At 39.9% G+C, this 15,612-nt stretch overlaps 1 protein-coding gene across 1 annotated transcript in view; it reads right to left on the reverse strand.

Annotated features, from left to right (window-relative positions):
- LRP2 (LDL receptor related protein 2) overlaps window positions 1-15,612 on the reverse strand; it is a 194,855-nt gene that overhangs the window by 85,550 nt on the left and 93,693 nt on the right. Inside the window, exons 34-41 of the mRNA XM_007452631.1 lie at window positions 12,332-12,441; window positions 10,043-10,220; window positions 7,789-8,002; window positions 6,393-6,629; window positions 4,220-4,408; window positions 1,598-2,518; window positions 1,300-1,465; window positions 783-941 (exon numbers count right to left, since the gene is read on the reverse strand). Coding sequence (XP_007452693.1) covers window positions 783-941; window positions 1,300-1,465; window positions 1,598-2,518; window positions 4,220-4,408; window positions 6,393-6,629; window positions 7,789-8,002; window positions 10,043-10,220; window positions 12,332-12,441 — 2,174 coding nt within the window. The remainder of the gene's footprint in view (window positions 1-782; window positions 942-1,299; window positions 1,466-1,597; window positions 2,519-4,219; window positions 4,409-6,392; window positions 6,630-7,788; window positions 8,003-10,042; window positions 10,221-12,331; window positions 12,442-15,612) is intronic.

Consider the following 15,612-nt stretch of genomic DNA (forward strand, 5'->3'; position numbering starts at 1 on the left):
CCGATGCAGCCAAATTAATAGATTTTTTTTTTTAATGTGAATTACTTTTCCCTTCCCACTCCCTTAATGACTTTTTCCATTTGTCATTTACTTTGAGATATTTACCTAGAATGATCCAAATTTAGACACAAAACATCACTGCTTTGTTTCAAGTAAGAAAATAAAGATGAAGTTGTTAGGTGCTCAGTGGCACAAGACCAAAATCATAAGAAAATAAGCGCAAGAAAAGTTAAGATTCCCACCATGTAGGCACCAGCCATAATAAACAAAATCATCTCCTCTCTTCAATCATTCGGATGACTGGAATGTGAGTAATTTCAGGAGTACTTGGAGAGTTACATATAAAATTAGAGCTGACAGAAGTTTATAAGCAAAACACTATGAAACTGAGAAGAAGCTGGCACAGAAGAAAGAACTTTTTTGAGAAGACAACGAAAAGACAAAGACTGAAGGAAAATGTTTTTACAAGATACTAAATGCTAAAGCCCAGAGAAAACTTACTATCAGTGTGCATTGAAAAGTCATTCATATTTTATGGTAGTTACATGGGGCCCGTAAATTATAAATTGAATGACTACATTTGTAATTATAGTTGAAATTAACTTGTCTAGTAATGCATCTTTAGATGCCTTCAGTTCACAATTATTCAATCTCATGATATACATCAATTTTCACAGGTGTATTCACCAATATTTCATCACATTATGCATATCCCTCTTTTTTTGAAGAGGGAGGAAGAAATCTTCTCATCAACACCCGCAGGAACAACCAAAGACACATACAGATTAGCATCTGCCCAGTAGAGAAAGCCTTCTTCATAGTCCAGAGTGAGCCCGTTGGGCCAGACCAGGTCACTGTTCACGATGGATTCCCGGAAGTTTCCTCCCAGTGTAGCTCTCTCAATTTGGGCATTAGTACTCCAGTCGGTCCAATACATGTACCTAGTGATCCAAAAGGAGTCATAATTCATCACAAAGAACCTCACTCTTTTTACTTAAGAAAGATGGCAGCATTCTTTAACTGTAAATTGACACCAATATGGCCAAATGAAACCCTACTCCATTCCCATCCATACAACTTGCCCAATGTGGATTTAGTGAGTCAGAGCATTAATTTGCTAGTATGCTGCCAATTTTCCTAGCATCAATGGAAGTTCCTTCCCAGGTAGAGTCACTCAGGCTCTTTCACCCTTGAGAATCTGTAGCTACAGTGCTACAAGCCCACAAAACACTGGCTCTCTATGAGCATAAAATAATTTCAGATCCCACTCCCTCCAGAAATAAGCAGACCATGGCATACCCTTGGCAAGGATCTAACACAATTGCTCTTGGCTTTGTAACTCGGGCTATCACAGTGTGCTTAGACCCATCCGTGGCAATGGACTTAATTGTCTGGTTGGTGTAGTCACTGTAATAAATTCTTCTATTGATCCAGTCAAAGGCAATGCCCTCAGGATTCCCTATGCCTGGACATACACCAACAAAAACACAAAAAGAAGTTAGAGTCTCAATATGCATTTTAGAACCCCTGGGTTATCCATGTGTGTTGACCCCATTGTGTCTCCTTCCAAGATAAGCTACACTTAGAGTGCACTTACCCGAAACAACAACGGTGGGCGCACTGCTCCTTGAATTCAGGTTGACATAGGAAATCTGGCCTTTTCCAGATTGCAAAATTTGTGTGAAGTAGATTCTGTTATCTATGCTGTCATAGTCTAGGGCCACGGCAATTCTTTCCACACTTATTGCTGTGAAAGGTTGACTATAGTCCTCAGGGTCAAAGTGTAAGCTCCTCAAGGAATCATCCAAGGCAAAGATGAGGAAATTTTCTGATGAAATGGCACAGCTCTTGCCATCACCTTGCAGGGTCCCAAAGGCACACCCACATTTTGGGGTGTGCAATTTAGGCAGAGCAAAGCAGAAATGGGTGCATCCTCCATTACCTTCCAAGCAAGGGTTGTTGTCGACCTCTGCTGGTGACCGGGGCTGAGCATTCTGGTCAAAGATGGTCACATCTCTTAGCCAGTCGATATTGTCCCTTATAACTGTTGGTGGATCTGCTTTATATGGCTCCTTGCTAGCTTGGAAGATTTTTTTTAAATTCCTGTCTACCCATATGATGGAATTTCCTAATATAGAGATGGCATAAGGAGCTGGGTAACGACTGCCAAAACGAATTACTTCAGATTCCCCTCCATCAATGCTGACCCTTGCAATTAAATCTAAAGCATCATCAACCCAATAAACGTAGCCACTGCTAAGGTCCAATGCCAAGCCCCGTGGTGTGGCAACGATGTTTGATACAAGCACAGTTCGATTGGTACAGTCAAGAAAAGAACGTTCAATCTTTGGGTTTTGTCCATAGTCAGACCAGAAGAGGTATCTGTTCTTGGGGTCTACAACAATATCCCTGGGCATATCCACTGTGGTTTTAAGGAGAACACGGCGATGGGTGGTGTTGATCCTTAGAACTTCTATCAGTGTTTCAGACCTAAAAGCATTGGTGAAATAAAGATTTCCTGCAGAAAAATGAAAGAGCATAAATGCTGATGAATGGAAAAGCAAGAAGGAGGAAGAAGACACCGTTTGTAAGATTGAGGTTTGGGTCAGCATACGTTGTCTTTTCCAGGATGATAGATTAATATCTCAGTTTAGACTTAGAAAAATAAATATTTACTCTTAGGAACTAAATAGATTGCTTCTTCACATTTAAAGAGAATGTAACTCTCCTCAGCTTCTAAAGCAGATCCGAATTCATAGCAAACATCATAACCCACTTTCTACTGGAAGGTGTATTTTCCAGAATGTCCTTTCTCTTCCACCTGAATCTTCAAAGACTCATTATCATGACATACCTTCTACTCCAACATGATGAAAGGAGCAAAGAGTGAGAGCCAGCAATATCTCAGGTTGTTACCTATGTCATCAAATGCTCTTTCTGTTTGGCATTAACGCGAGATCTTTTCTTGCCTTTCTAAGTAGTGTAGAGGTTTTCATCCCAAGGACCTTCTAAAGTCACCAAAACAAAAGGCCATTTGCCTTTGGGCATTAAAGAACAATGTAAATGCTAGAATAAAAAGCATGGCAGGAAGATAGTTTAAGGAATAGAGAGGGAGCCCACATTGATTCCATGTAGTCAGAAGTCTGTTGTACTGCTACTAAGGGTTGGCAAGCTTTTTCTGTAAGGGGCCAAACAGTAAATATTTTAGGCTTTGCAGAGTATACAGTATACTCTACTCTGCCACAGTAACATGAAAGCGATCATAGACAATACATAAATGAATGGGCATAGCTGTGTTCCAGCAAAACTTTACTTACAAGACAGGTGGTGGGCTGCATTTGGCCAACAGGCTATAGGCTGTTGACCCTTGTTTTATCTATATCCTCAGAAATAATGTAGTAAATTTGTAATCAAGAATGGAATTTAAGAACCAAATTAAAGACTTACCTAGCCATATTACCATGTTTACTATTGGCAATTAACTATTATAGTATCTAGATTTTCATAATATATTTTAATATTTCTAAGTGATATCAACTTGCCAAGCTTGATAACACACAGTGATACCTATTTTGATATAACGGGATTATATTCTAGAAGTATAATACATTTGTTTGTCAGTGTAGCATTAAAATTCAGTGGTAATCCAAAATTAAGCACATGAATCAGTATAGCTAAGTTAATGTAATATTGGGTCAGGCATTTCAATTTAACTACAATAAAGTACCTAATAATCAAAATGGTTTTCATACATTAACATGAGGAAGCAATTAAGAATTCGGCAAGTAAAATTGCTAACCTTTAAAGTAAATGTCATATTTCATGGTTTACATGATATTTTGATATCCCTTTCTCTTTGAAAATTTAGACATTTCTAATTTAGAAATTAGATGCTCATCTAAGTGTGAAATAAACCTACATAATTAAATATTTCTATCCATTTTGCCTACAGTTTGATCCTGTTAATAATAGAAGCAAATGAGATAATCTCTAATGAATCTGTCAACTGAAACACCTTATCATTAACAGACACAGGTCTGTTACGTTTATTCTAAAAACACAATTCAATCTATTTTAAGTAATCTCAATAAACATTCAGAAAGACAGATCTGTCGCACTTATGTTAAACTTTATAGCATAAATAAGATGATAAATAAGAAAAAAGAAATGAAAACATGAAAAGCCTTTTCAATAAAATCACTATATAGCTTTTACCCACCTGCTACCCAATCCACTGCAATACCCCGGACTCCATTTTCTCCTATCCCATCTGTAATGATGTTTGTAAAACTAGACCCATCTGGTCTGATTCTACGGATTGCATTATTAGATGGCACAGAGTTGCTAAAATCACACCAATAAATAAAGCCAGAAGATACGTCCACATCCACGTGCAGTGCATTTCGTCCTAGAACATTTAAGAAAAGATCATTAAACAATACTCTAGCTTGAACTAGAACTTTTAAAAATGTCTGCACTTCCTCTCAAACTCTCATTCCCAACACCCCCTGCTCCAACCATGCCCCCATTATGAAATAAAGCTATTTATTTCCCAGTTGCAATGAGCACATTTACCCCCAGATCTTAGTTTCTAAAAACCACTTCCCACAGTAAAGAGCACTGGCTCCTGGGAGAAGTGGCTAATTATAGGTTTGGAAAAGGAAGGTACAAGGTGAGCCTGGAACATATTTATTAGACCAAGAAACAAGGAAGCACTCAAACACTAATGGGATCATGTCGAAAAAATACAGGCAGCCACTTTGAGAGGCTCTCCCCGGCCAAAATGGATTGCCTGTAGCATCAAAAGAATAATTAGGCTAAATGATTCTATACTGAATTAAAAAAATAAAAACTTGAGTGCATGTGACAGTAAAAAGGAGAGCTCTCTTTTATAGAAGAATGAACATAGGGACTTCCCTGGTGGTGCAGTGGATAAGAATCCGCCTGTCAATGCTGGAGACATGGGTTCGATCCCTGGTCCGGGAAGATCCCACAAGCCACAGAGCAGCTAAGTCTATGCGCCACGACTACTGAGCCTGCACTCTAGAGCCCATGAGCCACAACTACTGAGCCCGCATGCCACAACTACTGAGCCCGCATGCCACAATTACTGAAGGCTGAGCGCCTAGAGCCTGTGCTCCGCAACAAGAGAAGCCACCGCGATGAGAAGCCCACACACCGCAACAAAGAGTAGCCCCTGCTCGCCGCAACTAGAGAAAGCCCGCACACAGCAGCAAAGACCCAACGCAGACAAAAATTAATTATTTTTTAAAAAGAATGAATGTAGAAGGAATGATAGAACAAGAAAAATCACCATTTGCAATGCCCAATTAAATAATCATTTCAGACAAGGATCATCAATGGCTCAAACCAATGAATAAAAGGTGCTTAGGGAAAAACATATTCATGGGTACCAAAGTGTGACCCCAAAGATTTCATACAAATTACAAAGGGGGAAAAAAAAGCCGAGACTTCACGGTGACCGCCTTAACCAAGTGATCAAGCTTAAGCATTACTAAGAGGGGGACAAGCTGACATTATGCCCTTTTTAATGAGGTTCTGTATCAGGGACACAGCTTCATCTATGAAGGATTCTTCTCAAGTGTGTTCAACTCCAATCTAATCAAGCAATTAGACCTAACTTTCATTTCATGGGAAATCAGGGTATAAACTGAATGACAAGTTAAACGACACTATGAGGAAGTAATCAGACATCCTCAATGTGAGATGCTAAAAAGACAATAGGTTTGTCTCTTCAAAAAAATCACTGTCATAACAAAATACTGGGGTAACTACTACAGATCAAAAGACACAAAACAGACATTCCAAATACGATGCATGAATCTTGATTAGATGTTGACTGGAACAAATCCACAGCTATAAAAATATTATGAGGCCAACAGGAAAAAATATGAATTAGATGATAATGCCCTTCAAGCTACATGCTAAGTAGACAGGGGTGAAGTGTCATATCTGCAATATATTTTCGAAAGTTTCATTCAAAATATATGTATATGTATGTATACACACATAAACACACAGAGAGATTGAAGGCTCAAATGTGGTGAAATGTTAAGAATGGATGAATCTAGCGGGTATAAGGATGTTCTCTATACCTTTTTCTCAACTTTTCTGCATTTGATATTTTTCAAAATGAAAAGTTGGTTGAAAAACTTAGTGACTTTATCTACAAGATGGTAACTTAGATCCATGACTTTTTAAATATAAGAAAACAGAGATGAGTCACGAGGACATGTGAATATGGTTATCAAGCAGGATAAACAAGCTTCCTTATGTGCCGAGTCCAGACGTGGAGAAATGCTTTATGGTACCAAGGACTTCAACATGGCACCAGATGGAGTCAAATGTGACTTATACTGGAGTTGGCATACCTTGGCCTGCCACTGGCACCATGGCTTCTGAATGATCTGACAATTCCAAGCTAAAGCCCCTGATTGCCCACAGCGTGGAAACAACAATGAAAGAGTGATATGGGGAGCAGGTCCAATTATCAGGACTGAGTTTAAATCCGGTGGCACAGGCACATGAGAACAGTCTTCCTGGTACAGGCAGGCAAATCTGCTGACACGCATTCACGTTGTTGCTACAGCCATTTGAGGATTCAGAGCCTAAATGAAATCAAAATTAGTTTGTAACTTTTCACCCCACCTACTTGCCACTCCATGTCAAATTTTTCAACTGAGTCACCAAATAAGTCATTATAAAAGTAAGTAACAAAATATGGAATCTGATTTAACCTAAAAACAATATTGGAGAGCCTACTGCTTATAGAACTAACACGTACAGAGGTTTAAAACAGGACCACAACTATATAATAGTTATATAGTTTATATATTATATAATAATAGAGAATGGAGCACCAATTGTTTTTCTTCCACAAATCATTCAAGAATTAGAGGAATTAGGGAGGTCAGTCAACAAATTCTAATTTCTTCTTTTTTTGCCCTCTTGACCTATGTACTGGCGTTTTAAATTATATCAGTTTTAATTACATGATCAACACTGTGATGAGCATTTGATTTAAAGTATAGTAAATAAGAATATTTAAGGGTTTTTTGAACATGCAATAAAATAATACCAAGTAACAAATGTAGGTTATAGGACAGCAAACAAATCTTTGGCTAGGGACTAAAAGCTATAAAATATTTCAAAATTATAAAAAATAATCTCCAGATCATAATGTTAATATAAAGGGGAAAATCAGAAGTTAGATTATCCCTGGGAAAAAAAGTCTACTGAAAAAGGCAACATCTAAGAGTATTCCTTTTAATATTAAAAAAATTCTATCGTGTTAATCACTTTCCCAGCAGATATCCAACAAATACTTACTGAGCACCTCCAATGCTCCAGCAACTATTCTAGTTACTGGGGAGAGAGTAAGAAACAAGACAGACAAAATACCTGTCCTTATGGAGGTTACCTTCCAATGAAGAACCCAGATGATAAACACATAACATAATACGTCAGGGAGTACGATAAAATAAAAGCAAAGTAAGGAGTTTAAAGTGACGTGGAAAGAATGGGAGTAAGTTTACTCTGCAGTCAATCTGGCCTTTCAGATGCCAGCTTAGTCTTTGACACTTAGCCATGCTTAAGACATGGTTGTAATTTTTTAAATATCTTGGGGTAATTTCAGTTTGCATGCATGTGTATGCACACCGTTTTGTGCATATGTGGGTTTGTTGTGTGGGCATGTCAGTGTGCAGACACCCATGAATAAATATATATACACCCATGAATATGTATGTTTCAGTGACAAATACTCACCACGTCTTTGATAAATTTGAAGGCCCCTGAGATTTGGGACATTATCTCTCAAGACTATTTTGTTGGCCCCAGTAGCCTTGTCAACCCTTTCAATGACCTCATATTCTTCATCGGTATAATAAAGGAAGGGGCCATAGACAGCAAGTCCCCAGGGGTAGGAAAGATGGTTTACCAGGATCATTCGATTTGTACCATCCACGTTTCCTCTTTCAATCTGAAAGATCAAAATTTTCATTATTGACTGTTTCATGGTGCAGTGAGGAAAATGTTTAAAACCAATATTCTCTTAATAATGTTTCACATGTATATAGCACTCTCTCCTTTCCAGGGATTTCTGACTATATTCCTGACTATATTTGATAGTCACATCTACGTCGAGCAGTAGGCGAGACAAATATCACTGTGCCCATTTCACTGGCAATGAAGCTGAAATCCAAATAAGCCAATCAACTTTCTCAGATGGCATGGTGACGAATAGGGGACTAATCCCTGCATGTGATATTCTGGTCAAGGATAATACACATTTAATGTCTAACTGGCCCTGCGTTTAACATCTTCACCAACTATTTCTGCAATGGAGATAGGAAACGACACACTCACAGAAGACAGCAAGATAGCGCTGTTATATCAGCACAGTAACAAGCCTGAGTCAAAATGACTCTGATGAACTAGAAAAGAACTCAAGAATGAAGTTTCTAACGGGAAGTGACAAGCATTCTGCTCTGGAAGAAAAACAAAATGTAGACATAGCTGGTTTGATTTCATTCCAGAAACTTGTCTCAAGTGCCTCCTCTGTGCCAGGATCTGAGCTGAGTGCTGGTAAGAGAGAAACGGGGTGTGGCTCCTGCCTTCATGGACAAGGGAACCCAGCAGTTACGAGAGCAGGCTATGCCCTAGAAACAGACAGAGGTTCCAGAAGGGTAGAGAACAGGGGAGATAAGCTCTGAGGGGAGCTGCTGAGGGAGTGACCAGGACCAGATGAACTGACCACGCTTGGCTGAAGTATCTGGAGCTACTTATCTGGGCCAGGGTTCCAGGGTTCCTTGTGGTTTTATGAAGACCATATGCTTCCATCACTAAAACAGGTTCATTAGTGAGGGTCGTGCTCTCGTCAAGGCTAGAGAGAAGTGGCCCAGAATGGTGGAAGTGGCAGAAAAAGGCTGGACCTTAGAGAAGAGGCATGGGGACAAGCTGCCAGGATTTTGTGATGATTAAATAAGGATGTGGTTATTAGAGTGAAGGAGGAACATGTGGGTTCTAGCCTAGGAGAAAGGATGCAGAGTCATACCACCAACCAGCTCACAGATGCCAGAGAGCGGAGCAGATGTGGAAACAGGAAGGGGAGGTGCCTGGGGAGTCTGGTCTGGGACACGCTAATTTGTAAGCAGAAATCACACCATGTGGCACGAGCTTCTGCAAAGTGCTTTCACACACATCACCTACTTCTTTTTCACCATTATAAACACATATCAGGAGTGAAATGAGTACTCAGTGAGCTGTCATGAACTGAAAACCAAACCTACCGGACAATTTTATGGGGAGCATCCATGTCAAAGACAGCTCTGAAATCACTCCTGTTCTTTAAAGCAAGGAAGAGACTAGCACACACTCAACATCCAAAACAATATTTTAGTTGAGCAATAATTATTACTGAGCACCTTCTATGTGCCCAGTCCCAGCTCAGCTGCATAAGCACAGTAGTGAAGATCAAATGTTATTTCTGTGAATGAATGGAATTTATAGTTCCTGCTTCTTATGGCAGAATGTAATGAACTCCACCTTGCAGTTTAAAATTATCAGGAAAGGGAGTTTTCACACATTCATCTACCATGTTAGGACATTAGAGTGTCATATGTAGCTGTGAGGGGACACTGAGCTCGGAAGCTTGCTATTTTTTTTTCTTAGTCTCTGCAATCGGAGAGCCTTTGAGAACTTGCGAAGAAAAGCACTGAAATCACTGAAACATGAAAGAAAGGGCTCTTAAAGGACAAATACAAAATGAGAAATGGAATTATTTTGTCTTGAAGAAAAAGAAAGAATGAGGGAAAAAATAAACATTCTGTAAGGAACCATGCACACACTATAAAGAACTGGACTTCAGGGAAAGAAGTTATTGAGAGAAAGGGCAATAAAACACTGGTACAAATGGCCAAGTGAGATTTCTTGAGAACCACTGCCAGACAACTCAGAACAATCAATGTCAGTTGTGCAAGCTCGGCAACAAAGAACAACAGACTAGAAAGTGTGCTCATACCACTCCCGTGCTGCTGACTGCCCAGTAGAGTTTCTGCTCCTCAATATCGAGGGTGATAAACGCCACATTATCAAGGCTCCCAGTAAAGAGAGTTTTTCGAGATGTGCCATCCATGTTAGCGCTGGCAATCTTGGGGGGAATGCCACTGTCGGTTCCTCGGTCTGACCAGTACAGTTTCCTACAACCATGAAAACCAAAGGCATTTAGTGAAACAGATGCTTTCACTACATATTTAAATGAAAAACATGTCTTTCTTGTCCTCAAGATGCACACCATTCAATGCAGGAAGTCTGAAACGTTAATATCTTGTTACATCCAATGTGGAGGAGTCCTTAATCAGTTTTCTCTAATGTCTGTATACTTCTTAGTTATTATTGGGGGAGAGGCCATTTAAAATGGTATCTGATACAGGATACCATTTTCCATTGGTGGGCAATCCTTTAGCTTGGTCACACAGGAAGTTCACGGACTAAGAAGAGCCTGTATCAACAGTGGATCCTTTTCAAAGACTCAGTATGCCCAGCACACTGGGAAGGACAAAGCTAATGTAAATGTGGTCAAGTACCTCCCTGATCACCTCTCAGCCCTCTTATTTAATTCTTTTCCACATCATCTACCACAAGACCAGCTACTTTATTTTCTGATTTTCGTGATGGAAAATGCCATGTGTACACATGAACCCTAATCAGCACACAGAATTACCAAATCCGTGATCCATGAAACTTCATTAAAATATATGAGGGTTGCTTTCCATTTACAGTGAGGACATAACTTCTAGACTTGAATCCAAGTTTTCATTCCTTTCTATCTCACCTCCTGCTATAGCCTCAACAGACAACCCTCTCACACTCTTTCCCTATAAGTCCTCGAAACACTTAATTCCGATCATCTTTATATGCATACCTCTTTCACCACCAATCCAAGATACCCATCCCATGAACCTCCTCTTCTAAACTTCTCTACCTCTAAGTTCTCAGACTCTAAAATTCCCTGCTTCAACCAAACTCTTCCATCTCTTCCTTGCTCCTATTTTATTTCTTCCATTGAACCTGTTCTTTGCGCTTAAAACTTGTCTGAGCTCTCAATCCTTCAGGCCCTCTATGCCTGGACCTCATACCATTTTAACCATTTTAACAATATTCTGATTTATTCTCATGATCTCCCATTGTGCCTACCTTGCTAACTACTAACCCTGAGTTCCTGTCATTCTTTTCTTTCTCCTTTCCCATTCCAGGCTGCCGAAAGCTTTCTGGATAAAGTCACAAAACTCTTGTGAATTCTGAGTTCACTAAAAATTTAAGCTACCTAAACTTGGCTAAGAACTCTCATCCCTGACTGAACATTTTCTTCCTTCCCCTGACCCTTTCCACTCCAGTTCTGATCGATCTTTCTAAAATACAGACTAGGTTCTATCATTCCCTTCCTCCAAATTCCCTGCTGGCTCCTTATTTCTCAAAAAAAATACAGTGCAACTCCTTAGCATGACATTAAAGTCCTTCCCTAGACTTCCCTGGTGGTCCAGTGGCTAAGATGCCACACTCCCAATGCAGGGGGCCCGGGTTCGACCCCTGGTCAGGGAACTAGATCTCACATGCCACAACTAAGAGTTCTCATGCCACAACTAAAAGATCCCTCATACCACAACTAAAGATCCCACACGAGGCAAGAAGATCCCATGTGCTGCAACTAAGACCCAGCGCAGCCAAATAAATAAATAAATATTAAAAAAATAAATAAAGTCCCTCCCTGATTTGTCCCCAGATGACTTTAGCTGCTGTATCTCCCATCTAGTCAATTGCCCCCTCCTCGAAGTCTCTGGTTCCAGCCCTCTACACAATCATGTTAAATACCACCATGTCTCTGGGCCTTCACTGCTTTTTGGCCTCAAGTACCACTTCTCAGCTGCAACCCATCCTGCACCTGCTGGAAGCCTTCTCATCCTTCAAGGTCTATTTCAAGTGTTTATCCACCCCCTTAAAGCTTTCCACATTCATTCAAAGTCAAAATGCATTATTGTTCATTCTTATAATTCTATTTTAAAATGCCTGAAATTCTTATTTGTTTGGAATTAATTTTAAGTTCAATGTTATTAGTTTGAAAAACAGAACACAATACACATTAAATATAACTTAGAGTTATTTCTTTCTTACTGGGATCTATATTTTTCAAATGTCAGCATATAAAATCAGAAAAGGCCCTACGTTTGAAATCTTCCATTTTATTAGACCATAATATCAACAAGGGTGGTGCTGTATAGAAGACAGACACTACTTATGAATGAATTCTCACCCATTAACAGGATCAATAGTTATGCCAACCGGAAAACCAACTCCAAGATTCGTCCCATCATTGGTAATCAGTGTTTTTCCGTATCTGACATCTCCTCGGAGTGTCAAAACCTGTATAAGGGGAAAATAAAGAAAGCTATGATGAAGGAGAACTTAAACACACAACGAATTCAAAGCATGATTGTGGTGAATGGGAGGGTTTGATATTCAGATAATCCCTAATTGCATTTCAGGGCTATGAGAAAATCGGCTCAATAGAAAATGGGAGTAAGAAAACAAAATCACCTCTCAAATTTCTATTTTCAATTCACCTAAAGTTCCAGGAGAGGATATTTATACGGATAAAAGAAAGATTCAAATGAGTGAACATACAGAATCACTGCCTGAGCGAAACTACAGAAAAAGATGAGAAAATTCTGGAAGACCAATGGGAACCCCCCAGGTCTCCTGTACCCCAGTGACTGGGCCATAGCACGTAGTGGCCCATCACTGCAAACACATTTGATCAAACAGTCCAGATTTACACAGAGTTAAAGTGAATTCTGTGCCAAGTTAACAGCCTGAATGCAGATCCTGACCCGGCCAGATCTGACTATATGACCTGAGGCAAGTAAGTTCACCTCTCTGAACTTTATCAGTAAATGTGGATGACAAATTCCCTTCTGCATAGAGCTGCCAGGAACGTGAGACAATGCATGTAAAGTGCTTCGCACAGCACCCAGCACAACTGTATTCAATTTTTTTTATTGATCCATTTATTGGGACCTCACTATGTAGCAGGCCTTATACTAAGCATTATCGGATTTAATCCTCACAGTAATTTTATGAGATAGATGGCATAATATTATGCTCATATAACGTGATGAAAAAGAGGCCTAGAGAGGATTTGTGGTTTTCCCAATGTTATGTTTTTAAGTAATCTTGCTAGAATTGTTATAACCACAGTGTTGTAACACTGTGAAACACCACAGAGGGATATGGATTACTGGACTAGACGCAGTTTCTTATAGAAACAAGGCTATTTTGGTATGCACTTGAGACAGTCTGAGATGAGAAAAACTTGTAAGAAATAAGAAAATACCTCTTGATTTGCATGAAGGCTTTTCTATAAAATTACATTTCAGCAAAAACTGATTATTTGTGTTTGTTTCTATCTCTGCCTCTCTATCTATATACATCTCTCTCTCTCTCTCTCTCTCTCTCTCTCTCTCACACACACACACACACACACACACCCTTCTCTCCCTCACTCTTCTCTCTATATTTTCTCTCTCCTGTGTGGTACGTTTCTCTCCTATTTGGACTAAAATAATTTTTCTCTTTTCAATTTGCCTCTTCCTGCTGCAATTTCTCTCATTTCCCTAAGGATGGCTTTGGTTCAAAGGGAAGTCCGTCTCCTTGTGGTTTTTTTTTTTTTCCTCTCATTTTTTCAAAATTTTACATTTTATTGGAGTATAATTGCTTTACAATGGTGTGTTAGTTTTTGATTTATAACAAAGTGAATCAGTTATACATATACATATGTCCCCATCTCTTCCCTCTTGCGTCTCACTCCCTCCCACCCTCCCTATCCCACCCCTCTAGGTGGTCACAAGGCACAAAGCTGATCTCCCTGTGCTATGCGGCTGCTTCCCACTAGCTATCTATTTCACGTTTGGTAGTGTATATATGTCCATGCCACTCTCTCACTTTGTCACAGCTTACCCTTCCCCCTCCCCATATCCTCAAGTCTCCTTGTGTTTTGGCAGAGATGGAGCTCTCTCACACACAGCCATGCTGTAGGGTTCACTCTTCAGCTACAGAATTGCTTTTAGTGAGTAAGCACACAGCTACCCCTAGCGGAAGAGTTGGAATTAAATGTGAGTTTCTCCTACTCTGGAACAGATATCATACAGGAAAACAGTACTTGGACACAATTTCTGTTTTTTTAATCAATCTAACATTCATCTGGAAGAGTCACAATTGATACCACCAAAGGAAAAAACCGATAAAAACACTAAAGGGTTAATTTACCTTTATGGATAGTCTAAATATATTGATGATTTGAGGGAAACAGAGCTCTGTATTCGCAGGATACCTTAGCGTCAAGTACTTTTACTTACTGAACTATTAACCCCATTTTATGGATAAGGAAGCACAGACTCAGAGAAGTTATATAATTTGTCCAAGGTCAAACAGCCTGTGCGTAAACACCGTGCTTAGTCACAAAATGCATTTTCATATCTCAGGGTCTTTATTCAAGTTTTTTTTTTTTTTCTCCCTAATTCTTCATTATGCAGAAATAAAGGATGGTCATCCTTCAAGACTTAGCTCTCAAGTAACCTCTTGGGGGAAGCCCACCGTTCTCTCCCCACACAGTTACTTCTGTCCTTAATCACTCTCTTTATATTCAATGCACATATCACACTTACACTGGAGCAAAGATATTTGTTTACGTGTCTAGCTCTCGGATGTGTGAGCTACTTTAAAGCAGGAAAAACAAATGTTTGATTCATCCTTGAATATCCAGGACTAACCATGGCACCAATCCATGGAAAGCATTTCCTAGTGCTTATTGAATGAATGCATAAAGGAGCAAGCAAGCCAGACTCGAAGCCAGGACTCCAAAGCAAGTTCTCTCTCCTCTGGACCTCACTGCATTTGAAGCACAATTACCAACTCTAGGTTTCCGTGGTTAAAGTGGCCTCACCAATACACACACGTGCACACGCACATACTCAGTTCTTCAACTGGTGCTTTTCTGTTGTATCTAACCCTGATGGAGGAGACATATGCCCTGCTCTTGGAAGAGTATCAGTCCAAAAGAGAAGACCCCACTTACAAAGCAGGAGCAGATTAACTGCCATTTGGAATGAAGACAGTTTTCTACTGAGTGGACTCTAGAGAGACGTGAGTTTGGTATTAAAGGTCTTGGGCAGTAAATATTGCCTGTGTTTTGATGGGTCGGTGATATTTTTCGTTGAGGTTGTGCAAAATACCTTCCGTCACTGTCAAAGTGGGTTGAAGCAGGCTAGACTGCCGAACTTGTGGTTTACAACAAGGCAAAGTTAGACCACCCACCTCCCCCAGAATCAGGGCAGTGAAGCTGACTGTGTAAGCCAGTTTCTTAGCTTCTGTGGGCTTCAGATTTTCATCTAACAAAGAGCTTGAACCAGATGAGGCTCCAAGCTTCCCTTCATGTTAGGAGCTGCTGATTCTACCCGGCTTGAGATTAGCATACTGCATGCGTACTGCGAACGTCCCCGTCACTGTGACCGTTTACTACACTTGCCTGCCCTCCGG

Source organism: Lipotes vexillifer, unplaced genomic scaffold (assembly GCF_000442215.2).
Source record: "Lipotes vexillifer unplaced genomic scaffold, Lipotes_vexillifer_v1.1 scaffold454, whole genome shotgun sequence".
NCBI lineage: Eukaryota > Metazoa > Chordata > Mammalia > Artiodactyla > Lipotidae > Lipotes > Lipotes vexillifer.